General features: G+C 35.9%; 1 protein-coding gene across 2 annotated transcripts in view; it reads right to left on the bottom strand.

Annotated features, from left to right (window-relative positions):
* The window catches only part of LOC145247967 (alpha-1,6-mannosylglycoprotein 6-beta-N-acetylglucosaminyltransferase A-like), a 322,486-nt gene that overhangs the window by 222,664 nt on the left and 71,842 nt on the right, over positions 1-27,980 (bottom strand). For both annotated transcript variants that reach the window (XM_080109617.1, XM_080109616.1), the window contains exon 2: positions 6,936-7,104. In XM_080109617.1, coding sequence (XP_079965743.1) covers positions 6,936-7,104 — 169 coding nt within the window. The remainder of the gene's footprint in view (positions 1-6,935; positions 7,105-27,980) is intronic.

Below are 27,980 nucleotides of genomic sequence, written 5' to 3' on the forward strand. Positions count from 1 at the left end.
CGCGGCAAGCATTTTAATCAGTTTTGGGGCGAAAGTTTGTCTGCCAAAAGGTCAAAGTTGAAAGAGTTGACCTTTGCAGATTCTACCAAATTCTTCCGCCAATTTGGGGTCTAAACACTTGAAATCTTAGATGTAGGTAACTTGAAAATGGGTAACACTTTGTATTTTGATTTGAGACAAAAATAATAAATATTAATGGGTCAAAATTTAAAAAAATTGACCTCTGTGGTCTATGAAATTACTCAGACAAATTTTGGTTTAAACATTTGAAATCTTACATAAAGTGTATTCACACGTAGGGCAAGTTATGAACAGTACATAGGGCCCGAGCAAAGCCGGGCTGAACTGCTAGTATATATATATATATATATATATATATATATATATATATATATATATATACACAATAAATACACATTGGTCTTTATTATTAAGTGGAGCATTAATGGGCACGGGAGCAACTGAATGCATGGTCAAAGTAAAAGAGATAAAGGTCTGGTGAATAATAGAACGTCTATTGCAAGTAGCAAATTGTCAAGCTTGTGATTGCATGTTTTCTTAAACAAGGGGGCAAAGTAAAAGCGGAGATATGAATAGATTGGGGAGAAAGAAAGCCTTTTATTTGTTCGCCGGTCTACGCAACTTGTTATCAGGTATTTGAATGCAGCTGGCGAGGTTATTGCCACTGATTAGATTGGCATCGAGGTTTGTGTAATAACATTTATACAAATATTGTTTCGGGTGGGTCAATAGAAAAATATAATACGACATTAGCAAATTTATCTGCTGAACGACATCTGTGAAATCAATCTATTTGACCTCTGTGTTTTTTTTTTGTTTTTTTTTGTTTTTTTTGTTATTTATTTTTTTTTTTGTTCAAGACAGGTTGGGACAGTTTAAGTCTGGTTATTTTTATTTCACAGACTTCAGTCTGAGATAGCATTTTCATTGGTCTGTCATGATAGTGTCTGTGGTCATGTTTATCAATGCTATTGTTATAGTCCATGTTGGGTCGTATCAACATTACCGTCCAAATTCGTGTTAGGTCGTAACACCGTTACCATCCGAGTCTGTGCTGGGTCGTATCAACGTTACCGTCGGTGTTGGGTCGTATCAACGTTACCGTCGGTGTTGGGTCGTATCAACGTTACCGTCGGTGTTGGGTCGTATCAACGTTACCGTCGGTGTTGGGTCGTATCAACGTTACCGTCGGTGTTGGGTCGTATCAACGTTACCGTCAGTGTTGGGTCATATCAACGTTACCGTCAGTGTTGGGTCATATCAACGTTATCGTCAGTGTTGGGTCATATCAACGTTACCGTCAGAGTCCATGTTGGGTAATATCAACGATACCATCAGAGTCCATGTTGGATCGTATCACCGTTACTGTCTGGGTCCGTGCTGGGTTGTATCAACATTATTGTCAGTGTTGGATCGTATCAATGTTACCGTCCGAATTCGTGTTGAGTCACAAATTGCGTTATTGTTTGAATCCTTGTTGGACCATATTGACATTATTGTTGGGTTCGTGGCAGTGAACGTTCAGATCTGAATCAAGAGATCTCAGAGGTGTTACCATAGTTATACCGCAATAAGATTTGTGAAATTTTTTTACGATTTCATGGGTGGCATTTATTTGGATAAAAAATAACAAGGCGCATTTTTACAAAGGTATGAGCAAAAAAACGTGTAATGCTTAACAAGTATTGATAAGAACTAAAGTTCAGTTCACCGCATGAGAATAATGATGTGACACAAGTTCTTATTTTACTTTTTAATAAAAGGATGAAAGTGATAGACAAGAGGGGGAGGAAAAAGAAGGAAGATATGGCCGACTTTCGTTTGGCCATTAGTTCAAAAGTGACTCGTGAAATCCGACGCGCGAAGAATTTCAACTTATGTTGAGCAAGTTTTCAAATGTTGCAGCACTTAGTGCAATCTCTGATCTCTTCAGATGAGGAAATGCTAATGGAATTGGCACACAATGGAGAATGGGAATTTTGAGAAGTTGGCAGTACGAAATGGAAATGGTAAAAATTAAAAGAGAGAGAGGGGGAGGGAGACATAGAGGGGGGGTATAAACAAAAATACAGAGGAGAAGGATATAAGAAAATAACTGGAGAGAGCAGAGGGGGGGGAGGCAAAAAGAAAGCGGAATGGAAAGAAAGAAAGAAACAGATAAGGAATATGAGAGAGAGGAGCAAAAGGAGAGAAGAGGAAAGAAGGGAGGGAGAGGAAGGCGCTAAAAGGAAAGGAGGCATGTGCTAAAAGGGAGAGGGAGAAAGAGGGCGAAAAGGGAGAAAGAGAGAAGAGGGGCGAAAAGGAAGAAAGAGAGAAGAGGGGCGAAAAGGGAGAAAGAGAGAAGAGGGGCGAAAAGGGAGAAAGAGAGAAGGGGAGCGAAAAGGGAGAAAGAGAGAAGGGGAGCAAAAAGGGAGAGAGAGGGAGAGGAGCGAAAAGGGAGAGAGTGGGAGTGGAGCGAAAAGGGAGAGAGTGGGAGAGGAGCGAAAAGGGAGAGAGTGGGAGAGGAGCAAAAAGGGAGAGAGTGGGAGAGGAGCGAAAAGGGAGAGAGTGGGAGAGGAGCGAAAAGGGAGAGAGAGGGAGAGGAGAAAGAGGGTGAGGAGAGAGAAGGGAGAGAGAGGGAGAGGAGAGGGAGAGGAGCGAGAAGGGAGAGAGAGGGAGAGGAGCGAAAAGGGAGAGAGAGGGAGAGGAGCGAGAAGGGAGAGAGAGGGAGAGGAGCGAGAAGGGAGAGAGAGGGAGAGGAGAGAGAAGGGCGAGAAGGGAGAGAGGAGCGAGAAAGGAGAGAGGAGCGAGAAGGGAGAGAGGAGCGAGAAGGGAAAGGGAGAGAGGAGCGAGAAGGGAAAAGGAGAGATGGGAGAGAAGGGAAAGGGAGAGAGAGGAGCGAAAGGGAGAAAGAAATGCAGAAAAAGAAAAGACAATGTAAAAAAAAAAGATGTAGAAAGAAAGAAACCATCAAATGAAGGAATCGCAAATGAAAAGGAGGAAACACAGGGAGGGGGGAGGGGATCGGGAGGTGGTGAAGATTAGTTTGTGGTGCTAGTGGAAAGTTATAGCAAAACTTATAGAATGACGAATGCAGTTTAACAGCCTCAGATTGAAATGCATCTAATATTTCAGCTTTTGTGCACTTAGGTGCAAGTCAGGAAAGCGGAGTTGAATGAACAAGTCAGAGAATCTCAATTGAAACAAATTTACGTCCTGAACAACAGAACATTTCACAAGAAAATTTTTAATATAGCGCATACAAATCTTATTTTGACACTTTTCTATTTAAAATGTGTCCTTGCATCATGCCGAGGAGCTCTGTCAGTAGGTCGGTCAGGTATTTTCATTCATATTATTTGGATTCATCTTTATTTTTATTTTTTTTTTTTTTAATATAAGGAAATCTGGACAAAAATCATCCTATTTTTTGTTAAAATGTAAATGTAATTTGCTTCTGTGTTTCCTCATGGTTCCACCCAGGTCGAATATGGATGTTAAAAAACTGTCAACAAATCTGTTAGATGTTTATGAATTTTTAAGACAAGAATTGGTTATTCATATTAACTGGATTCTTCAGACTACTATTCTCATCTTGAGCGTGATTTTCTTAATGTAACCTCCGACCTTCTTCATATGTATCTTGTCAAACTTGGAAATCTTTCTGTCACACTCCATATTCTGCACGGAATTTCAAACAGAACTCTGGGAATCTTTCTGCTGAACTTGGGATTCTTTAATCCACAGGACTAGCATGCTCTCATTCCATTAGCCATGAATGGGTAGAAGTCCTAATTCGCAATTATGCTTTAAGTGTCATCCACACTGAGGATTGAACATTCAGCTTCCAGAAGAGTAACTTTATAACTGAATTTTACCAAGTACTCTATCCACTATGCCACAGTTCTACAACGAAAAAGATGGATCCACCCAGGTCGAATATGGATATTAAAAATATGTCAACAAATCTGTTTTATGTTTATGAATTTTTTAAATAAGGATTGGTTATTCAGATTATTTGGATTCTTCAGGCTACCGTTCTCATCTTTAGTTTGATTTTCACAACGTTTCGGTTGATATAACATCCGACCTTCTTCAGGTGTCCCTTGTCTGACTCTGGAATCTTTCTGCTTAACCCGGGAATCTGCAAGGAATTTATTTAATCTACAAGGGTAGAATGTTCTTGTAGTGTCGGCCATGACTGGGTAGCAGTCCTAAGTAATTCACTATTGTATTTTGAGTGTCATCCGCACTGAGGATTGAACCTTCAGCTTCCAGAAGAGTAACTTTACAACTGAATTTTACCAAGTACTCTATCCACTATGCCACAGTTCCGCAAGGAAAAAAATAAGGACAGTAGTCGAAAGAATCAAAATAATACGAATAATCAATCCTCATCGCAACAACTGAGAAATTTAAATATTTTCTGTAGTCATTCTTTTGCGAACTGTTATCCTCATCTTTATATTTGTTATTGTTTCACCATGCTTCAGCCGATTCATCCTCTGGCCTTCTTCAGGTGATTAACTGCGATGGGATAGGAATGCCGAGTCTTGTAACTGTGTCAAACAGTAATTACTGCCTTCCATAGTTGTTATCTCACCACGTTTTTGGCAAATTAATCCTCTGTCCTGTTTTGGGTAGGATTGAAACCGCTATCTTCAGACAATGCTCACCTGGAACCGTAGAGACTCAACGCTTCTATCGACTGCATCATAGACCCCAAAGGACATTCAAGGTTGGATTTTATGACCTTATAAATCTAATTTTGTGCTTTTATTGGGTCTTGCATGGTATTATTTTTTTTTTTTCGTTTGAATAATACTGTTTGACACAAACCCGATAATGAAAAACCAGGTAAGAACACAAAATTGGATTCATAAAGTCATAAAAAAATCCAACCTTGATCGTTCTGTTGATCCCATGGTGCAGTGGATAGAGGCGTTGAGTCTATGGTTCCCTTGGACTGCTGGACTTTGGAATTCCCTCCCTGTTATCTGCTTTCCTGAGTGTATTGACATGTAGAAGTTTAAATGTAATGTAAACAAACATCTCACTCATCTCCCCTAAACATGGGCCCAAATAGTAACCCCTTACCTCTAAGTGGCAATGTACCTTGTCTGGGATGAACATAAAAATAAAAAAAATTTTTTTAAATAATGCAAGCATGATGCACAGCATTTTCTTAGTAACTTCTGCAGACAATTCGTTAACATCCTCTTCCTACATATTTCTTTTTTTTTTTTTTTTTAGCTTACACTTGTTCACCCAAAGCATGTTGCCACTTGGACGTAAGGGGCTACTATTTGGGACCATGTTTACAGGAGACTATGTAAGGAGATGAACAAGATGTTGGTTTACATTACATTTAAACTTCTGCATGTCAGTACGAGCAGGAAGCAGAGATGGGATTCCAAAGTCTAGCAATCCGAGGAAAGAAAATATTAAAGTAGAAGGCTTTCCAGCATCCATGGACTTCTACAGTGAAGAGGTGAGATTTTGTTACTAAACAGGTTTGTCAGGGGTATGTACGTCAAGGGGATACAAGTGCAATGAGTTCATCAGAGCATATTGCATTAAAGTACTCGTAAAACAGGCACATGGATGCAACACTGTGGTGATGGGAATGGGGTTGGAGTTTAGTGTATAGTGTGGGATTCATTAGATTGGAAACTCTTTTTTGGATCCTGTCTGAGAGGGAGAGACTGGTGGTAGGTGCATCAGTGAAGATGCTGCAACAATACTTCATACATTGATGAATGGTGGCTTTGAAGAGAAACGGAATACTCACAGATACGAGTAATTTTCTAGCATGGTAGAGGGAACCCACCTTCTTTGCTGCAGCTTTGGCCATGTCTTTGCAAATCTTAATAAAATAGAATCTCAAATATTGCTTATAGTCAAGATTATTTGCTGTTTTTAGATTTTTCCAGTTTCTGCTCCACAAACAGGACGACAGTCACAAGTAAAATATGGTCCCTTATGTTTAATGATTACCTTTCTCTCAGATAAGGTGTAAACCTTTCTTCTTGCTTCATCTTAAGAATAGCTTTCTTGACCGCTCTACCATATCTAATTATACAACCAAAATGAACAGCAGAACAAAAAGAAAGTCAGAAACAGCAGACAATCTTGAGTATAACAAAAAGATTTAATCTATATATCTATAAAAGTTAAAGTGTCTGTGTGTGTGTGTGTGTGTGTGTATTTCCCTACACAATAACTGTCAATTTTCAGTCTACACACTCAAAATTTGATATACAGGGTATTGAGATTTGGGAAAATCTTTGTAATCGGTTTTCAACGAGAAATTTGGATGTTAAGGGGTCAAAGTTCGACGATTTGACCTTTGGGAACTCTACTAAACTCCTCTGACAATTTTGGGTCTAAACACTTGAAATTTTAGATATCGGTTCCTTGGACATGGATCTAACTTAATAACTTGATTTGAATCCCAAACAATAAATGTTAATGGGTCATAATAGGGGTCAAAGTTAAAAAAAAATTGACCGCTTTTTTTTTTTCTTTGCTCAACATACACCTCCAAACACCCGGGCAATGCCGGGCTGAAATGCTAGATAAATATAAAAGAATAAGGTCATTATTAATCAGAAGGGACTATATCTTGTTTGTCATCATTGTCCCGGCTGAAGATCACAAACCAGAAATCAAAAAACTCAATCAAACTTAGTTCACATCGCCAAGATAGTAAAACAACTCCAAACTTCTGCAGATCACCTAACGGTAATATCAAAGTCTCCAACGCCTCTCCCATGTTAAGAATGGCTTTCTTATCCATGTCTAATTATCTAGTCAAATGGACAGGAGAAAAAAAAACGGAAGTAAAAAAAGAACGGAATATCTTGACTATATAGTCCAGACGTTCCTATTATTCAACAAGTGAAAAGAAAAATAGTTGATGGGATGAATCATACCTGGAGCAAATCGCTGTCCTTTTGTGGCTGGATGAAGCTGACATAGGAAATGTTGAAAATGGTCATCACGACCACCATCCCTAGCAACACCAGAAACACAACTAAGCGTCGCCATGGTGTTCTCATGTAAAGCCTCCACACTTGTAATGCCATTGCCATATATCTGGAACTGGAAGAAAAATACATACATATATATTAGTGTTGGGACGATTAATCGGAATTAGAAAAAAAAAATTTTAAATCAGAATTTTTTGAGGTATTGGAATCGGAAAAATTTGTACCTATTTTCTGATACAAAAAAAAACAAAAAAAAAACGATTCTTTTAATTGTTTTTATTTGATTTGATTTTGTTTAAAACCTCATTTCCATGGCTCGTATTAATGATGTAATTGATAAATATTTATTAATTTTAAGCTATCAGTAAAACTAAAATTTACAGATCGCTTGTCACAAGTGTATTTTTATGTTTGCGAAAATATATGCACATATTACATAAGTTTTAGAGTAATCAGACATCGCCCTGCCAATAAAAAATAACTTTGTATTCAGAAATTTAAAAAGAAATGGAATTGGTAATTATAAAATAATTGTGTGTGTGGAAATATGTTTCTTCAATAATATTTCACATATTATTTATACTAATCCTTTAATTTATGAAGCTCAATGTAATTACAGAGCATATAACAAATAAAGGGTAAAAGTCTATATTCCAAATTTCAAGATGTTGACCATCTTACCATTTATTCCTTTAAGTATTTTGGCTTGCACAATTCTTGAATTCAAGAATTGTGCATGCTTTGAATCGACCTGTTGCACACACCATTTGAAAAGGGAAAATTTTTCCGAAATTAATAATGGAATACGTCACATAGACTTACAAGTAAGACATTTTACCATACAACTGAATAAATATATATATAAAAAAAAAAAAATATATATATATATGTATGTACTTATTGATTTGTAAATCGCCACTTGTTCTCGTCTCCTCTTACCAACAGCGACTATAATTCATTCCTCGCATTGTGACAGCCTTCTAAATCTCTTTTACATATATATATATATATATATATATATATATACACACAAGTCAAATTTGTGTTTTTTCATGATATAAGTATTGTTTACATTTTAAAATAAAATACATATTACATTTATAAGCCCAATTACAATACAATATCATGTAAAATAAATATTTATTTGTTTAAAATTAATATTTCGGTGATATATGCCATCATCATAATTTTATATACATTTTTGTTTCGTCTGTTTTTTTCTCACGATGGTGGCAAATGGAAGAATACAGTTAATAACACGCGGATTCTTTACTAACTGCATTTTTTCATTTGCATATAATATCGAAAGATCCAGGAAAAATAATATACCTTTTATTGTCAAACATTTTACTTAATTGGTAACACAGCTGCTGATGCTGGGAGTAGCAGCAGCCGTCACAAAGATATGCAAATGACCAAGCTGGGTACATGAAGTGACGTCACAGTAGGGATAAAAGAGGAGCGGTTTCCAGAGAAAGGTTTTTGAGACGTGATGAGAGAAGCACTTGTTCGAGATGCGTGGTTGGCATCGGAGCAGAGACGAAAGATCACACACGGCCAGAGAAAGAGAAATTTACTGGTAAAATATTTTTTAAAAAAATAGGTGTTTGAAATGCCAGATATAAAGGCTTTTGTTGAAAAAAAAAAAAAAAAAGAAGAAAGCGGGTAGAGTTTTTTTTCATTTCTTCTGTTTCATTGCGACGGAGTCTACAATGTGTTGGGTCTGATAAAATGTAACGACACTTAAAGGGTATACAACATTATAGATAGCTTCATCGATCATACAGGCAAATGAAAACGCTTAAAATATAATTTATAACTGGTGAATATGGAAAAATTCTATCATACCTCATTCAGTGAAAATCTTTTTGGTAAATTTTTTCGTCGTCTGAATTTTGGAATGAGTATTAATTAGCAATATTATTTGGCTTCTTCGGACTACTGTTCTCATCTTCAGTCAAGGTAGCCTCATACCTGCTTCAGCACAGTACAAAGTCAGGAATTGGCACCAAATTTTGAACAATCCCCACAATCAGGATGAACATGCTTTATACCTTCAGCCATGACTGGGTAGAAGTCCTAAGTTTTTTGGGTTTTTTTGTTTTTTTTTTTTACATAGCCATCACCACTTATCAAGGCCCATGCGCCACTCGAGGGATAAGAGCTAAAGAGTGTACAGTAGTCAATCGGACAATATAGTAATCGTTAGTAACGGAAATTCTATAAATTTGTTAACCTAAGTGGAACGGCTCATCAAGAACTTGTTCACATTGGACTTGAAGACGGCCATATTGTAGTCAGCTGGAAAACAGGTAAACGGAAGACAGTTCCACAGGTGTGCAGTTCTAAGGAAGAAACTTTGTTCATGGAATCTACGTTTAGGTTTAGGCACAGATGAAGGGTGGGGGAAATTATTAATAATGTTTTCAGCTAGATGAGGGTTTCTCGTGAAAGTTTGGCAAGAGAGAACCATAGATTGGAGCTCAGACGAGTACTTGCCATGAACAAAAAAGATATAGCAGAGACAGGCTCGCAACATCTCTTCTGTGAGAAAGAGGTCGCAGGGAAGAGAAAAGAGCATCTCCTACTAGGCTACGAAGTCTATTTAGAACTCTATCAAGGCAGGATAAGTCCTTTCTAGCAGCTCCTGCCAAGATGTGGCAACATTACTCCATCCTTGGACGTACCTGACTCTTATATAGATAGAGAATTGCATCAGCAGTGAGATATTCACAATTGTATTTTGAGTGTTGCAACTGAATTGTACTTGGTGAAATTCACACTCTTCTGGAGGTTGATGGTCAATTGCGAATTACTTAGGACTACTACCATGTCATGGCTTTAGCTGTGAATTAAATAAAGGGTTCCATTCGAAATTCCGTGCAGATTCCCCGAGTTTGACAAAAAGATTCGCTGAGTTCATCAAGATACACTGAAGAAAGTCGGAGGCTACATCGGCGGAAACGTTGTGAAAATAACACTCAAGATAAGAACAGTAGTCCAAACAATCCAAATAATACAATGAAATTATTATATTTGCCAGTGATCACTGGCCGACAACAAGTGATATTCAATTCCTTGGAGTGTGAAAGGCAAATTTATACAAATTTTCAGTAATCTCTGTCCCTTCTCATGACCCGTTGCAAATCACTTTCCATTATCTTAAAAATTGATTATCAATGCTTTCTCGCTGATAAGGACCATTAGCCATCTGTGAAATTTGAGTGACAATAAATCTTCCCACTGTTCCAGTACTCTCTGCACCCTTCCAGTGGCGGTCTTATCAGTTCTTTCTCTCCTTGGTCTTTCCATCCTTCCTGAAACTTTATGACTATTTTTGTGCAATACCAATCAGAGCTGGTGCCATCATTTTTTTTGGGGGGGGGGGGTAAGATTATAAGATTTCTGGCAGTTTCTGTTATTATTATTATTATTATTTTTTTTTTTTTACTAGCAAGCATAGCATATACGATGGTTCCCTGAAAAAGGAGCCGGTAATCACTGAGAAATTAGTATCACAATAGAACATATTTCGCCTCCTCCTTCTAATAAAGATAGTGTTAATGCCTGGGAGTATGGTCTAACAACTATCAAACAAATACAACAGTAATCCTTTCCTTCCACTAAAAATGGAGTCGATAATGCCGGCAGGAAATGTATCATGAGAACAGAACATATGTTACATCGAATGTAACATTAAAATATCGCACACAAGCATAAAATAGTAAAACAAAAATAAAAAATAAAAAAAAATAAATTAAAATAAAAAATAAATAAATTAAAAAAAAATTAATTAATTAAAAAAAAATACCAATAGCATAGTCCTGGTTCCGAGTAAAAAAAAAAGTGATAGTATTGTTCCATCTACGGATATAAAACCGATAGTATCGTTTTGTCTACGGATATAAAACCGATAGTATCGTTTTGTCTACGGATATAAAACCGATAGTATCGTTTTGTCTACGGATATAAAACCGATAGTATCGTTTTGTCTACGGATATAAAACCGATAGTATCGTTTTGTCTACGGATATAAAACCGATAGTATCGTTTTGTCTACGGATATAAAACCGATAGTATCGTTTTGTCTACGGATATAAAACCGATAGTATCGTTTTGTCTACGGATATAAAACCGATAGTATCGTTTTGTCTACGGATATAAACCGATAGTATCGTTTTGTCTACGGATATAAAACCGATAGTATCGTTTTGTCTACGGATATAAAACCGATAGTATCGTTCCGGCTATGGGTATAAAATTAATAGCATTGTTCTGATTACAGATATGAATGCAATAGTACAGTTCTGGCTTTGGATATGAAAGTCATAGTATTGTTTTGGTTTAAGACAGATACCAAATCTCTCTTAGTAATCGATTATTATAAGTATTTGTTCGGATATGAGTATTGAATGAAAACGGATGGTAAAATTAATCTTTCGTTTCTTCTTTCCCTCCAGTCAGATTAGTTCTCTGTGAACAACGGACATCATACTAATCGACATTTCTTATCTTTTTGTTTCGTGGGATTTAGTTTTGTGCATTTCAGTCGATTTAATTCCAGTAAATCCCTTCCCGTCGGTTGATGAAAACGAAAATAAAAATCGAATCGAAACTTTGACGCGATTAAAATAGTTTCCGGTTGACACAAAATCAAACTGAAATTTTTCATTTTCGAGTTTTCGAAATAAAACGCGCCGAGGACGATATAGTTGGTATTTATTTGCTCCCCCACCGAGCAAATTAGGCACAAGCCCAATTTTTAATGTGAGGAGTGAAGGGAGGGGGAAGGGAAAAAGAGGACCAGCTCCCGAGAGGTGGGAAATGGGAGCTGGTTAAAGGTCAGGTATGTGGGATTGCCCCCACATCTGGTCTTTGCTTGCAGTATCTGTCGGAACAGATGGTATTTATTTGCTCCCCCACCGAGCAAATTCGCACAAGGCCGATTTTTAAAGTGAGGAGTGAAGGAGAAATGGGGACCAACTCCCCGGGGAGTAGGGGAGCTGGATAGTGACAATTGGTATGAAGGGTTGCCCCTACATTGACCAAGGTCTTATCATTGGGGTCGCCCCCACATAGGGTCTTTGCTTGCAGTATCTGCCGGAAAAGATACTACACTTTGATCTTGTTGCCCGGGCCCCGGAGGGCGTGCGGCCAGCGATATAGTTTATCAAGTCATTGACTGCTGAAATGAAATATTGTCGTTACAATGCTATTCAGTCTGGTTGGGTTGAGTTGATTTCCGTGGCCACTACTATACTATTATATGAAGTAATCTTGTTCCCAGCCCTGAACCTCCATATTACCATGTAAATTCTGATATTTCCATTTCTATAATTTTCAAGTAACAAAGATTAAAATACAATAAAAGCACATTTTTTATGTTAAGATTTTGTTCCGTAGAATTCGAATTAAATAAGATACGTATTATATACGTTTGAAGCCAAAACAACGCATTGTTACAAAATAAACAGATATTTATTTTGTTTGAAACTTATGTTCATAAATATATTTCGAAGGAAACCTTCATTTTCAGTATGTATTTTCCCCCCCCCCCTTTCTTTGCCATGTTGTTTGAGCAAAGAATTAGCCGTTTGTTGTTTCTACGCTAGTTTTTTTTAAGTCTCGGAACTGTGCATTCGGTCACGCGAGATTCACGTTAAAATTTTGTTCCTTAGAAGCGCTGGTTGAATTTGCATATTCTTTTAAACATTCATTTTAATTAATTCTCTATTAGTTTTTCAATTTTTTTTATGGGATGATCATCTTTAGTTAACTATTACGCGTAATTCTATTCATGCAGATATTCTACATGATATATACTTGCGTAATATTTGCGTAAAAAGGTTATAGTAAACACAAACTTCTATCTATATATATTTATGTATGTGTATATATATATTTGTTTAAAAAAATTTTGCCTACCAAACTTCTCTATCAGTTTTTGGTCTACACACATGAAAATTAATATATAGGGTATTTGAACCCATGCAAATATTTAAGTTTGAGTTTTAGCCGGGGAAAATCGGCGCAAAAATGTGAAAACTAAAGAAATGGAATTTGGCAGGTGAAGGTCAAATGACGGCATTACAAATATGCATGCGTAACGTAATAGCTATTTGTTCATGTTTTAATTTTTCGCCTTGCAGGAAACATGTCTTCATAGATCAGGCATTAATATCAAAGAAAAAAGTAAATCGTAAGCTAAACGTTTTGGTTTTGATTCTCAGTTGTGGCGCACGAGTCATTTTAAAAATTTTTTTTAACTTTTTCAATTTTTACTATATATTTGGTCCAATATAATATAATAAATACGAAATCTGCATTAATCAAAATATCATATTTAAGCGTATTTTGCACCCGGGCAATATATATATATATATATATATATATATATATATATATATATATATATATATACACACACACCATACTTTAGAGTAATTGCACCCAAATCCTAGGGTAATTTTTCTTTCAATAATATTATTGGAATTCTTTCCTCTTTTCCTTGTACAGATTTGTGAATTATTCCACAGATTTCGGCCTTTTGGATTATTTTGGACCATCTTCCAATTACGCGATTTCCTTGGATTTTACTTGTGCGAATGAAAATTTAACTAATTTTCTTGGATTTACATTTTTGGATTTTACCGTCATTGGATAATTTACCTTTCACCAGACTATCCATTCACGTGAAATCACTTTTTCTTCACCCTATTCCCTCTGCTTCACTGTTTGTTATCCAGTAAGATCTTTGACTTACTTGCAGTTTCATCAAATATTTTTGCAAGCAAAATCCGATCCCGCATTTTGCTAATTCCTACCCTCTGATGAGAAGGAAAGTATTTCTTCGAAACTCCGTGAATTAAGGACTATCCACTTATTTAGTGTTTCCTTTTCAAGTTAAATATGTTTTTAACTCTTTTTCAAAGTGTTTTTTAACATGTTTTATTAACTATTTGCTCGTATTATAAGCTCTATCTCCTATTTGGTTTTATCAAGCTTTTACATCTGGTTGAGATTACTTTATAAATATTAATTCTTTAATATTTATAATATACTTTAGTTTTACCATCTTGAATCATTTTGGTAAATTTAATTATAATTTTTTTTTTATTTTATATATATATGTTATAAAATATATATGGCACTTAAGCTACACAGAATATTCCGCGTTTCATACACGCTAGGATTCATGATGAATCCTAGTGTGGATGAAACGCGGAATATTCTGTGTAGCTTAATTGCCATATATATTTTATAACTTACTACCTAGCTCTACCTACGTATTGAGCACTGTTGAAGCAAATAGTTAAAGTTTATGCTTCAATTCATACTTTCGTATATTAATTTATGTGATTAAATTTATATATATATATATATATATATATATATATATATATATATTCCTATTTACAATGCCTCCCCACAGGACAGAGTTAGACACCAGGGTCGTATTTTAACGTGGAGAAAAGGAACAAAAATAAAAATTGTTTCAGTCGTGAAGGATTTCTCCTCCACTGACAGAGAACAAGAAATTGAAGTGCAGCATCTGAAGAACAGATGGTATTTATTTGCTCCCCCACCGAGCAAATTAGGCACAAGGCCAATTTTTAATGTGAGGAGTGAAGGGAGGGGGAAGGGAAAAAGGGGACCAGCTCCCGAGAGGTGGGAAATGGGAGCTGGTTAATGGTCAGGCATGTGGGGTTGCCCCCACATCTGGTCTTTGCTAGTCATAGCTAGTCATAGCTTGCAGCATCTGCCGGAACAGATACTACACTTTGATCTTGTTTATTTATTTGCTTCCCCACTGAGCAAATTAGGCAGGAGGCCGTTTTTTAATGTGGAGATAGGGGGAAGGGGGAAGGAAAGAGGGGATCCAGCTCCCGAGAGGAGGGAAGTGGGAGCTGGATTAGAAACTGTTGGTATGAAGGGTTGCCCCTTCAATGACCAAGGTCAGATATGTGGGGTTACCCCCACATATGGTCTTTGCTAGTCATAGCTGGTCTTTGCTAGTCATAGCTTTGCAGTATCTGCCGGAACAGATACTACACTTTGATCTTGTCCCGATACACACACACCATTAGTTATTAAAAAAACAAGATGGGAATAATTCATACTCATTAGTTTTTATTTATTTATTTATTTTGCAAACGCATGAATTTTTCCTTATAGTAACATATTACATTTGTTTCGCTGAATAACCGAAAACCACTGAACAACTCCCCAGGGAGACGAATAAATATTCTTCAAAAACAGTTAAAAATGACAAAAAAAATTTTTTTAAAGTATTTGGAGATGAGAAAAGATAAAAAAAAAAAAAAATGAGAAAAAAAAAATGTAAAGTCGGCAAAAAACATCAGTTAAAAAACACACACACACACACACACACACACACACACACACACACACACTTATTTCAGTGTTTATACCCTCCCTCAAAAATAATTGAATTCGAAACACACGTGAATAATGTCTTACGTCGCCATATTGGACTTCAGAAACAACACACACTTTTTTTTTTTTTCACTCAAAACGTGTGTAAAGAAATGCTTTGCGTGTTTCTAAAATATTTGAATACATTCATTTCTCGGTACTCTTGGTTCCAGAGTCTGATTAACGATTTTGATTACACCTTAATAAAAATTAATCAGTCTTACAATAGCGTGGGTTGCTTTCCAGCTGACTTTTGCTTTGCAAAACTCAATCATGTTCTGCAAAGTCCAAAAACAAAAATCTTAGGGCGGTTTTGTTTCTTATGAAGGCGGCCCCTAACTAAAATTAGTTTTGTGATTTACAGCTGTTTGTCGTTTTATGAAGACAGCTTGGTCATTTTCAAGTCTAATGAAGCTTTTGTTGAACCGTCCTCTTAAATAATCGGACCCTACCCAAGTCTCGTCATTACTGATCATCAAGGTGTTGTCTCACAGTGTACCCGACATTCATTAAACCCAATCGTCAAGTGGCCCTTGATAAGTGGTGACCCCTCCCTCTAGCAAAAAAAAAAACAACAAAAGAACAAAGAAAGACACAGATAGTGCCATCTCTTTAAATCACAAGAAATTGCTAGTAACTTTTCTTCGATGAAAATAGCAACTATGTTTCAATAGCAGATTGGTTTGACACAACGCTCTATAACATGCACGAGGGAAGAACAGATGTACATAAGTCTAAGACAATGGCAGAATCGTCAGAAAATGACCTCCAAATCGTAGTGGAACCGTAAATGGATGGTAACATTTAATGCTAGTAAGACTAAACTGTCCTTTAACAATTAAAAGACATCTCTCCTCCAACCACCGATATCCATGACAAATAACATCCTACCTGAGAATTCTTCTTGCAAACTCCTCTGTCTAACATTCACGGACAATATGAACTGGAACAAATACATTGAGGACATTGCCAAGGCTGCTGCAAGGAAGGTGGGTTCCCTCTATCGTGCTAGAAGACTACTCACACCTAGGAGTATCCTGTACCTGTACAAGGCCACCCTTCACCCATGCATAGAGTATTGTAGCCACATCTGGGCTGGTGCATCTATCACTAGTCTCTCCCTCTTGGATAGGGTTAAAAAAAAGTCTTCAATCTAATAGGCCTCACTTTGTTAACTAAGCTCCAACCCCTGTCCCATCATCGCAATTTTGCATCTATGTGCCTGTTTTACAAATATTCTAATGGAATGTGTTCTGATGAACTCGTTGCACTTGTGCCCCCTTGACGCACATATCCTCAACTAACTCAATTAGCAACGAAATCACACCCCTTCACTGTTGAGATCTCTAGATGCCAGATAGTTTTCTACTCTAATAGTTTCTTCCCTCAAACAGCTACACTTTGGAATTCCTTTCCTGCTACCTGATCCTCTGATTATACCGATATGCAGTTAAAATGTAACAAACCAACCTCTTGTTAACCTTTCTTATGCATGGTCCCAATTAGTAGCACCTTACGTACAAGTCTTGTACGTATATGTCTTGTTAGGCGTGAACGTGATTTAAAAAAAAAAAAAAAATATTATGATCGGTTAATTAGTTTACAACCAAGTCCTGTACATAGAGTTATATAAAAATACTTAATTTTATGTTTCTGAATTTTTTTGAGATGAGGATTTTATAGTTAGATTACAATTATTAAATTATTATTTAGATTACAATTTTTAAAAACATTTTTTGATGCCATTTTTATTTGGCTTCTTTTTTTTTTTTTTTTTTGATTTCTACTAAATACATCTTGAAAATCTTATTGAATGTTGTAAAGACATTTAAAACAAGGGGAGACATCATTAATTAAGTAGCTATTTTTTTTTTATTAAAAATTGGCAATACTCTTTGTCACTGACGCTGTAATTAGCAATATCTCTGCTGTCAAAAACACGATTTGTTGTCCTTCACAATTCATCCTTCTTATCGCAGCGCCACACACTCATATGCAAATGTAACAGAGAGCATATAGGTGTGTGTGTGTGTGTGTGTGAAAATCAGCAGCAGCAGCTGTAAGACAGCTGGCTAGCAAAAATATTAACAGCGGTAGCAATAAAGCACATATGCAAATTAGCAAATGTGCATGAGCTTGCGTCAAAAGAAAATGAGAGAAAAGTACACCACATGGTCGAGAGAGAAGCAAGTTGTGTTCCCGGGAAGATAGATGTGTAAATAAGAGGTTGAGAAAGCATGAGGTGGTGAGGACAGAGACTTTTAAAAAGCATGTGTGTGTGTGTGTGTGAAAAGACTTTGGAAAGGTAATGTAATTGTAGTGTTTTGGAAGAACCACAAATAAATGCATTTCATATGCATTAAAAAAAAAAGCCGAGTTTCATTCTTATTGCTTTTCTGTTTGGTTTGTTCCTTTGCGACGGTATCAGACAGTGTGTAGGTCCAAGAGGTTTGAAGTGTAACAATACAATTAAAAAGTAACGGCTACGTTACACAAATTAATGCCTTTATATCTTTAAAGCACACGATTTAAATTTAAAAAACAGTAGAAATTAAATTGCCAACCCAACAAATTTAAAAACGGTAAGAACTTAGTTGATAATCTAATAAATTTAGAAAATAGCGGGAATTTAATTGTCAACTCAATAAATTTTAAAAATGGTAGGAACTTAGTTGCCAAGCCACACAAATTTCAAAACGACGGTAATTCAATTGCCAACCCAATAAATTTAAAAACGGAGGGAACTTAGTTGATAATCTAATAAATTTAAAACACAGGAACTTAGTTGCCAACCCAACAAATTAAAAAAAAAAACGGCGGGAACTTAGTTGCCAACCCAACAAATTAAAAAAAAACGGCGGGAACTTAGTTGCCAAACTAATAAATTTAAAACCGGTGGAAACTTAGTCGTTAACCCAATAAATCTGAAAAAAGACCTGTATTTATCAAAGTTACGCAGAGGCGAGTAACAAACACGATCTTTCCTGATAATTTTATGAACTCATTTGTTTCAAACAAACAAGATTACAAAGTAATAATACACGACATGATCTTTTATTTTGTGTTTCACACGTTTGTCCGTTTTAATCTTGACAAGGCGCAGCATATGATGCTGATGCGTTATGTCATCAACTAATTAGTTTGCTCGACTTGAATGGGGTCAACTTATTGTCCTGCAAATACGTTTCTGTCAACAACGTACCAATGTCTACATATACAAATTAGAGATTATGATATTAGTATTATTAAAATTTGAAACATACAATTTAGTTTGGCTACCCACAATATAGTAAGAATATGATACTCATAGAAAAATTCATTAATATATATATATATATATATATATATATATATATATATATATATATATATATATATGTGTGTCTGTCTCTGATGAGTTATTTGGTGGGCTTCCGCTAATCAAAGAAACACGTGTAAGACATACTTAAAAAAGTATGAATAATATATATATATGGTGGCTGGCACTTCTCTACAGAAGACGGCCAACTCTTATATATATATATATATATATATATATATATATATATATATATATATATAAAGCGCTTTAAATAAGGGCGGGAAGACTCTAGGGGCCCCCTTTCATCAACAAACTCATCAGGAGTCAATCGTTGAATTTTTATCAAATGTAAAACAAATGTCACGCAACAGCGAAGACTTAAGTCGGGATTACTTATAAAATTATAACGAATGAATAAAATGAAAAAAAAAAATTATATAAATATCTATCTATCTATATATATATATATATATAAAATTAAATGAAGGGTGAATCGGAATACGAGTAAAAAAAATTATGAGTAAATTATATGTTTTAGAATATATACAATTGTATAAAATATATGTACAAAATGGGATATGTGAGGAAGTTAAAATTTTAAATATATCCCCAAATAAGTCCAAAGATTTTATGAAATCCTTCTGTCGAAAGAGAGAGGGCCTGTGTGAGAGGATAGAGACTGACTCCAGAATCCTCAGGTGATTCGAAGAGTCAGCCCGGTGTAAAATCCTAAACCAGTCAATTTTATATGCATTGGCACACACTGGATTTTCAGCGAGGTGCTGACCAATAGCAGATTCCAAGGTGAACAAGGGATTACAAGGTTTACCTAGTCTGATGTTTGCTGGAACATGTTGGTTTATTCTTGTCTGCAAATTTAAACGGGTTCGACCTACATAGACAGCAGCACAGTGACAATTGAATTGATAAATCACATTACTATTTGTGATGTAGGGCAAACCATCCTTCATAACTGAGGGAAATGCAGACTTAACAAGATAAACCAAGCGAAGAGCAACAGATGGGAAACAATTTGATACAGACTTTATAACAAGTCTACCCAAACACTGACCAGGGTCACCAATCCAAGGGATTTTTAAATAAACAGGACACTTGGAGGGACCAAAAACTGTAGGAGAATTGTGAGCTTTAATTTTATTATAAATAATATTATCAACCAATTTTTCCGGATAACCATTGTGAATAAAAATGTCTTTAATCTTCTTTAATTCACAATCCAGTTTACTAGAAGAACAGATTCTAAGGGCTCTATACACTAATGTCTGAATGAGCCCTATTTTTCTTGAAGTAGGGACGAATGAACGCCAATTTGTGTAGAAGCCAGTAAATGTCGGCTTATGATAGACAGTCCTAAGAAAGGAGTTCTTACCAGGTTCAATTAAAACGTCAAGAAAGGGCAAGCAACCGTCATTCTCATCCTCCATAGTAAATGTTAATGATTTATGGAGGGAATTAAGTTTATGGAAGAAAGCTAATGCCTCGTTTTCTGATACAAAAGCTGCAAAGGTGTTGTTGACGTATCTAAAGTATATTATTTTGATATACTGTTAAATAGTGCAGACTCATAATATCCCACAAAAATGTCAGCTAATGCCGGGCCCAGGGGACTTCCCATCTGAACCTCATCAATCTGACTATACATAATGTTATCAAAGCTGACTTCTACAGCTTTAGTACAGATTAATAGGAGTTCAACAAATATTTCTCTAGGGAAGGGTGGGGTGGGGGTTAAATCACTGTTGTAAAGGGAGTCAGCACAAATATCTATAGCAGGACATAGGTAAATAAACTGGATACGTGGAAAGAACACATAAACCTGTTCTCAACACCGGGTTGCAATTGGTGTAAGTAATCAACTAATCTAAATGAGTCACTAATACAATGTTTAGTGTATAGAACCTGAACTGGTTCTATAATGGTTAGAAGCCATTGGGCTAAGGAGTGCTGGGCAGACCCCACCATAGACAAAAGAGGTCTAAGCTGAATACCTTCTTTGTGGATTTTAGGAAGGCCATACAGTCTAGGTCTCAGAGAGCCAGAAGGCCTTATTTTTTCATATATATCTTTTGTAAAATAACCTTTTTTGTAGAGGTATAAAAGACGTTTCTGGATTTTGACTTCATTTTTATAGGTGCTATCATGAATATCGGCAGGACCAATACAAAAGAATTTATCAGGATCATTTAAAATAATTGACATTTTCTGGACATAGTCCACTCGGTCCAAGATACCACACCAGCACCTTTGTCAGGTCTACAAATATAAATATCTTTGTTAGATTTAAGTGTTTTAATGGTTTTAAAGTGTGTGCTGGACCAAACAACATCTTCAGATTCAATGTTTGAATTTGAGTAACGAAGAGCCAAGTCCTTCAAACTGGCCTTCACGGTGGTTACATGTTCAGGTGTAAGATGATCGTGGTGCTTAAGTTGAGAAAATAAAACTTCAAATGTTGCAAGCGTTTCTTCTTTATCTATACGAGTCGGGGGAACACAAAAATTCAACCCCTTAGACAACACTGCAGTCTCAACTTTAGAAAGGACAAGATTTGAATAATTAAAAATATTCTTGCCTTTAGCACCAGAGTCACGTCCAAATCTAGACGGAACAACCAAATCCAATTGTTTATTTAATTTAATAGAAATATATTGTCCAGAAAATCCCTCTCGGTTTGCCAAATACTTTGATAATCAAAAGAAGTCATAAAAGCTACAAAAACTTTTAATTCGAGAAAATGAGACAGTCTTTAAATTAATATAAGAGACACGTTGTCTGTATAATTTGTTTATTTCATCGTGGATGAAAGCCCGTTCAATTTTGAGGCTAGGTGTTACCTTAGAAGAAATAATTCTTTTATTAATATAAAATGGAGAGACGTTTTCTTCAAGGTATGAGCGAAGAAAACAAATGGTTAGTTTTATCGATCTTATTTTTTTGTACCTGTAACGAGATAGTTTATTCATTTCTTTGATTTGTTCATTGTTGTACCGAGTCTGAAAGAATTTAAATAAGTCTTTTACGGTACAAATACGGTATAGTCAGATTGATGGGGTTCAGATGGGAAGTCCCCTGAGCCCGGCATTAGCTGACATTTTTGTGGGATATGAGTCTGCACTATTTAACAGTATATCGAAACCATCGATATACTTTAGATACGTCAACGACACCTTTGCAGATTTTGCATCAGAAAACGAGGCATTAGCTTTCCCTCCATAAATCATTAACATTTACTATGGAGGATGAGAATGACGGTTGCTTGCCCTTTCTTGACGTTTTAATTGAACCTGGTAAGAACTCCTTTCTTAAGACTATTTATCATAAGCCGATATTTACCGGCTTCTACACAAATTGGCATACTTCAAGAAAAATAGGGCTCATTCAGACATTAGTGTATAGAGCCCTTAGAATCTGTTCTTCTAGTAAACTGGATTGTGAATTAAAGAAGATTAAAGACATTTTTATTCACAATGGTTATCCGTGAAATTGGTTTATAATATTATTTATAATAAAATTAAAGCTCACAATTCTCCTACAGTTTTTGGTCCCTCCAAGTGTCCTGTTTATTTAAAAATCCCTTGGATTGGTGACCCTGGTCAGTGTTTGGGTAGACTTGTTATCAAGTCTGTATCAAATTGTTTCCCATCTGTTGCTCTTCGCTTGGTTTATCTTGTTAAGTCTGCATTTCCTTCAGTTGTGAAGGATTGTTTGCCGTAGATCACAAATAGTAATGTGATTTATCAATTCAACTGTTAGTGTGCTGCTGTCTATGTAGGTTGAACCCGTTTAAATTTGCAGACAAGAATAAACCAACATGTTCCAGCAAGCATCAGACTAGGTAAGCCTTGTCATCCCTTGTTCACCTTGGAATCTGCTATTGGTCAGCACCTTGCTGAAAATCCAGCGTGTGCCTATGCATATAAAATTGACTGGTTTAGGATTTTACACTGGGCTGACTCTTCGAATCACCTGAGGATTCTGGAGTCAGTCTCTATCCTCTCACACAGGCCCTCTCTCTTTCGACAGAAGGATTTCATAAAATCTTTGGACTTATTTGGGGATATATTTAAAATTTTAACTTCCTCACATATCCCATTTTGTACATATATTTTATACAATTGTACATATTCTACAACGTATAATTTACTCATAATTTTTTTTTACTCGTATTCCTATTCACCCTTCATTTAATTTTATATATAATTTTTTTTTTTCATTTCATCCATTCGTTATAATTTTATAAGTAATCCCCACTTAAATCTTCGCTCTTGTGTGACATTTGTTTTACACTTGATCGAAATTCAACGATTGACTCCTGATGAATTTGATGATGAAAGGGGCCCCCAGAGTCTTCCAGACATTATTTAAAGCGCTTTATAAGTTTTGTAACGTAAAACACACACACACATATATATATATATATATATATATATATATATATATATATATATTTTACTCACGTTGACCCCTAACAAAGCATATCGTCACTTTGATGTAAGGGATACTAATTGGGACCATGCCTACGAAAGATTTTTAAAAATGTTGGTCTCCATTACATTTAAACTTCTGCATATCAGTACAATCAGGGAAGCAGGGAGAAGGAAGGGGATTCCAAAATCTAGCTCTTCGCTTATCTGGAGTGGATATCTCAAGTCATTGTCACCTTTTGGGTGGTTGAATGTTGACCACTAACAAGGATTGAACTCAGTCAAGAGTGAAAAGATTTCAGGAGATGGGAAGAGGAAGCAGTCAGAGCCTACCTTCCAGAGGAAGAGAAAGAATGGAAATTGGGCATTTGAGGCAGTTAGTGGATATTCAGTGTGCGTCTCCAGGCAGGATTGAACTTTTGGGGCTATGGGTTTAAGTACTGTGTTAATGGGACTTATGCATTTCGTTTGTGGTCAGGCAAAACCTCTCATTTTGCACATCTGCTAATCCACTTAAGAGAGCAATTACCACACCAAAAGAAATAAACATCTATTATCTATATACCTATAAAGTTGAGTTTTATCGCACTGACATTGATATTAAAAGCCTACTTTTTCTGTCTAAAAATTATTGAAAGGTTCTTGATATACTCAGTCATGGGTATGCTATTGACTTCATGAAAGTCAATTTGCATATTTCTTTGAAATATGGCGTTCATTAATTACTCTTTTTTTATAGTCCCTTATTAGCAATAACCAAAATGGAGGGTAATAAAGAGTTTACCTCGGATATGTCTGTTGTTGTGTTGCGGGCCGAGTGGAAGAGAGTTCCAAGATAGCGTCCATGGGTTTTTATTGGCGTTGACCCCATGCAATTCTTGCAGAACCGCATGTGCTCTCATGCGATTATGCAAATATATAAAGGCAGGACGCTGGGAAGTAATCAGGCAGTGTCTTGCAGATTGTGTGCAGGTGGTTCTGGTGGTTGGATTGTTCTTTGTAACGAACCACGAATCTGCGAGAAGCAAGTTTTCTTCTGCCTTTTTTCTGTCTCCTTTCTCTACGGTCATTACAGCCAAGAAATCCCTTTCTTCTAGAAGTGGGCGGTGCAGAGCAGAACTGACAATTTCCTATCTTTGTTCCTGATTTTTGCTTACTATATTTTGTTTCAGTTTCATTTAACTATTATGCTAAGTTTTATTTATGCATAGTTTCTACATTATGCATAATTTTGTAGCATTTAGGATGATAAAGTTCAAGCATACGAACATGTAAAGGTCCTTAGATGCTCTAAAGCCTTCTACTCTAATAGTTTCTTCCCTCGAATTGCTAGACTTTGGAATTCCCTTCCTGCTACCCGTTCCCTACCTCCCTGACTGTATTAACATGTTGAAATTTTGATATAATGCAAACATGCACCTCGTTGTTCAACTCCCTACTTGTGTGCCCCTGTAGACATAATCCTAAATAGGAGTTACTATAGGTATAGTAGGTCAACGTGGCAATATACCTTGCTTGGGAGTTAATAAAAGTAAAAAGATAAATAAAATATATTATAACTATTTGGTCCGAAAAACTTGAAGACTGTACGCTGAAAGTGTTAACGGCAAAAACACTCCAAGTTTATCTGCTGAGGTCAAGTGTTATTCGTGACAAGTCACTTTGGTAATCAATAGATTTACATTATTGATATATTCTTTCAGGCTAATCCATCCCACCCCTCTCACTCACATGTCATCTGCGGGAGATTATACGTGCAAGCGAGTATTGTTTTTTTTTTTTCTAAACAGTTCACTTTATCTAAGTAAAACAAAAAAACAATACTCGAGCTGAGATTGAAACAAAACCTAAAGACAGTAAGTACGATAACCATTAGACCAGCATGACACGCACTTTAAAAAGTGTTTTCAAAATACTTACTCTTAACACAAGTAATCTGTAATGTGAACTATACAAACAAGTGCACCACACACACATTATAGCATATATGTATAGGTGAGAATGTGTGTGTATGTGAGGATACTTCTCAACTAATATACTCAATGAATTTTTTATCTATAATTTGGTATATAGGATATTCAGACCTGTGGAAAATTTTTTCATCTGTTTTCATCCGGGAAAAAGACTGCTAAGAGGTAAAAATTGAAAACTTGGTACGTGGGAGTCATCGGATTTTTATGTTTGCTAACTGTTTCACGAATGCGCATGTGTGTATAGTTCACATTACAGATTACTTGTGTTAAGAGTAAGTATTTTGAACACACTTTTTAAAGAGCGTGTCATGCTGGTCTAATGGTTATCGTACTTACTGTCTTTAGGTTTTGGTTTCAATCTCAGCTCGAGTATTGTTTTTTTGTTTTACTTAGATAAAGTGAACTGTTTAGAAAAAAAAAAAAACAATACTCGCTTGCACGTTTCAGTTTTTTTCCGTTTTTTTCTTTTTACTTCATTTTTTTTAAAGAAATTTAACGTTACATTTAATGCCGGGCAATGCCGGCACATTAGCAAGGAGGACTGACGTTGCCTGGGATTAAATGATGATTAATGAACGTTTCACACTTCATACATATATTAGATGGGTTTTTGCAGTAATCTGAAAATAAACCAATCAAAAAACAATAACTCTTATTAAATATTTGGAGTTTTCAAAAAAATTGGAATTAGTAATTTAGAACAGAATCTGTAATTGTATCGGAATTGGGGGAAACATGTTGGAATCGTCCCATCACTAATATATACTAGTAGGTAGATACGACCTTGCTCGGAATTAAATTGTGATAAGCAATGCTTTTGGTTAGGCATTTACTTTGTAGTGGACAGAGTGCATTTTACAGTTACAATTTTTTTTTTGTTCATTGCTACGATTTTCTACTAATTATACATTTGTTCTTTGTGTTATTTTTTTTATTGTTATCATGTTGGTCACTTTTTTTTTTTATTAATTTTGTTTTTTGTTTTTTTTCTTTACTACTCCCATTTAATATTTGTTAATATGTGTTTTTATTATCAATATTTAATTATGATTGATGGGGGATGGGTAGACTTTGACTTTACATCTATTGGGTTAGCGTTATCTTTTAAGTATATAGTGATATCTATGAAATTGGTTATTTTTACGTCAGCTGCTACTTCTACTTTTAGGACTAAATTTTTAATTTTCACATGTATTATAAAAAAAAAAAATGTTCCCTCTTGACTTGGTTAGTGTAGAATAATCAAAAGAACTGTAGTAGTCAATAACACACAACAACAACAACAATAATAATAATAATAATAATAATAATAATAGCAGCAACACTTACCAAGGGTCCAGCTTATGCACAAGACAGACACCAGATTGAGCTGGACTGAGGGCTTGTATTTATGTACAAGCATATCCAATCAGGTGATTCAGCCAATCACAATCCAAAGAATAGACTGGCCCATGTGTGCACAATGGAATCTCCCATTGTGCCATAAATAGTTCTCCTCTTTCATGAGAGGTAACTAGTCTTTGCCAAGTTATCCACAACTTGAACGCTGACCGAAAGTCCACTACACAATCCAATAGTTAGAATCTCTTATAGCTAATCCATTATCCCTATACAGACCAATCATTATTATTATTAAATATATTTGAGAGAGGGTATATAAAATGAATAACCCTACAAGGTCCAATGCCTCTGCAGAATCCAAGATCTCATGGTAAGATCAAATGAGGTTCATCATTTTTGTTTAAACCCATTGGTTGTTTTTATTGATTAATACTGATCATTTACATTTTTTTTAATAATGTGGATTTCATCTTTCGATATATATCTCGGCAAATTCTAGGGCAGAGTTGAAGAGTTCTTCGAATATGAATGGATAGAAGTGTGATACTATAAAGTGGCCCTGGGGTGGATTTGAGCCAGTAAGTGCTTAGAGGGGGGGGGGGGGATAGACAAAGAAATCGGAAACATCCTACAATAGAAAAAGGGATAGGAAATGGCTTAGAAAAACAAAGAAAGAGGAAATATCCTACAATCAACCACAACAACAGAAACCTACTGATAAAACAGGGAAGGGCAGCTTCCGGTAAACAGGATGGGGTGGGCGACCAGTGATACCAACGTAGAGGGGACAGTCAGTTGCGCTCGAGAGCGGATGGAAGTTGAACAGTCAGTTGACAGATGCCCGTCACAGCGGATGGAAATTGGACAGTGACAGTTGAGATCTAGATTCGCTAGACAGCGGTTGGAAGTTGGACAGTGATAGTTGAACAGTTATAGAGTTGACTGTGAACTAGAGACGTGGACAATTTTGGAGTTGATTGTGAAACAGAGATAGACAAATGTAACATCGATAGAACAGGGGAAGACACACACACACACTCACAAGTCCAACAGTCAATTTATATATGAACATTGGCGTTTGTGTTTTTCCTTTTATTGTTCATATTTCTATTTTGTGAACCGCGTGTGTTTTCATCGACAGTCGCCAACGGGAAAAGGACGATCCGGCCATAAGAAGAACAGTCGAACGAAAAATTCACAGTACACAACGTTGGGAATTTTATTTTTTATTTCGGACTATTAGTCTCATCTTTATTAGTTTTTTTGTTTTTTTTAAATCTTTTTATTGGTTCACAACGTTTCGGCCAACTTCCTCTGGCCTTCGTCAGGTGGTAACCGCGACGGATAGGAACTTCGAATCTCCTAACTGCATTCTCAGCCATCACTGCCATCCGTAGTTGTGAACCAATAAAAAGATTATAAAAAAAAAAAACAACTAATAAAGATGAGACTAATAGTCCGAAATAAAAAATAAAATTAACATATAATGCTC

Source organism: Euprymna scolopes, chromosome 26 (assembly GCF_053919585.1).
Source record: "Euprymna scolopes isolate OS-2025 chromosome 26, ASM5391958v1, whole genome shotgun sequence".
Taxonomy (NCBI): Eukaryota; Metazoa; Mollusca; class Cephalopoda; order Sepiida; family Sepiolidae; genus Euprymna; species Euprymna scolopes.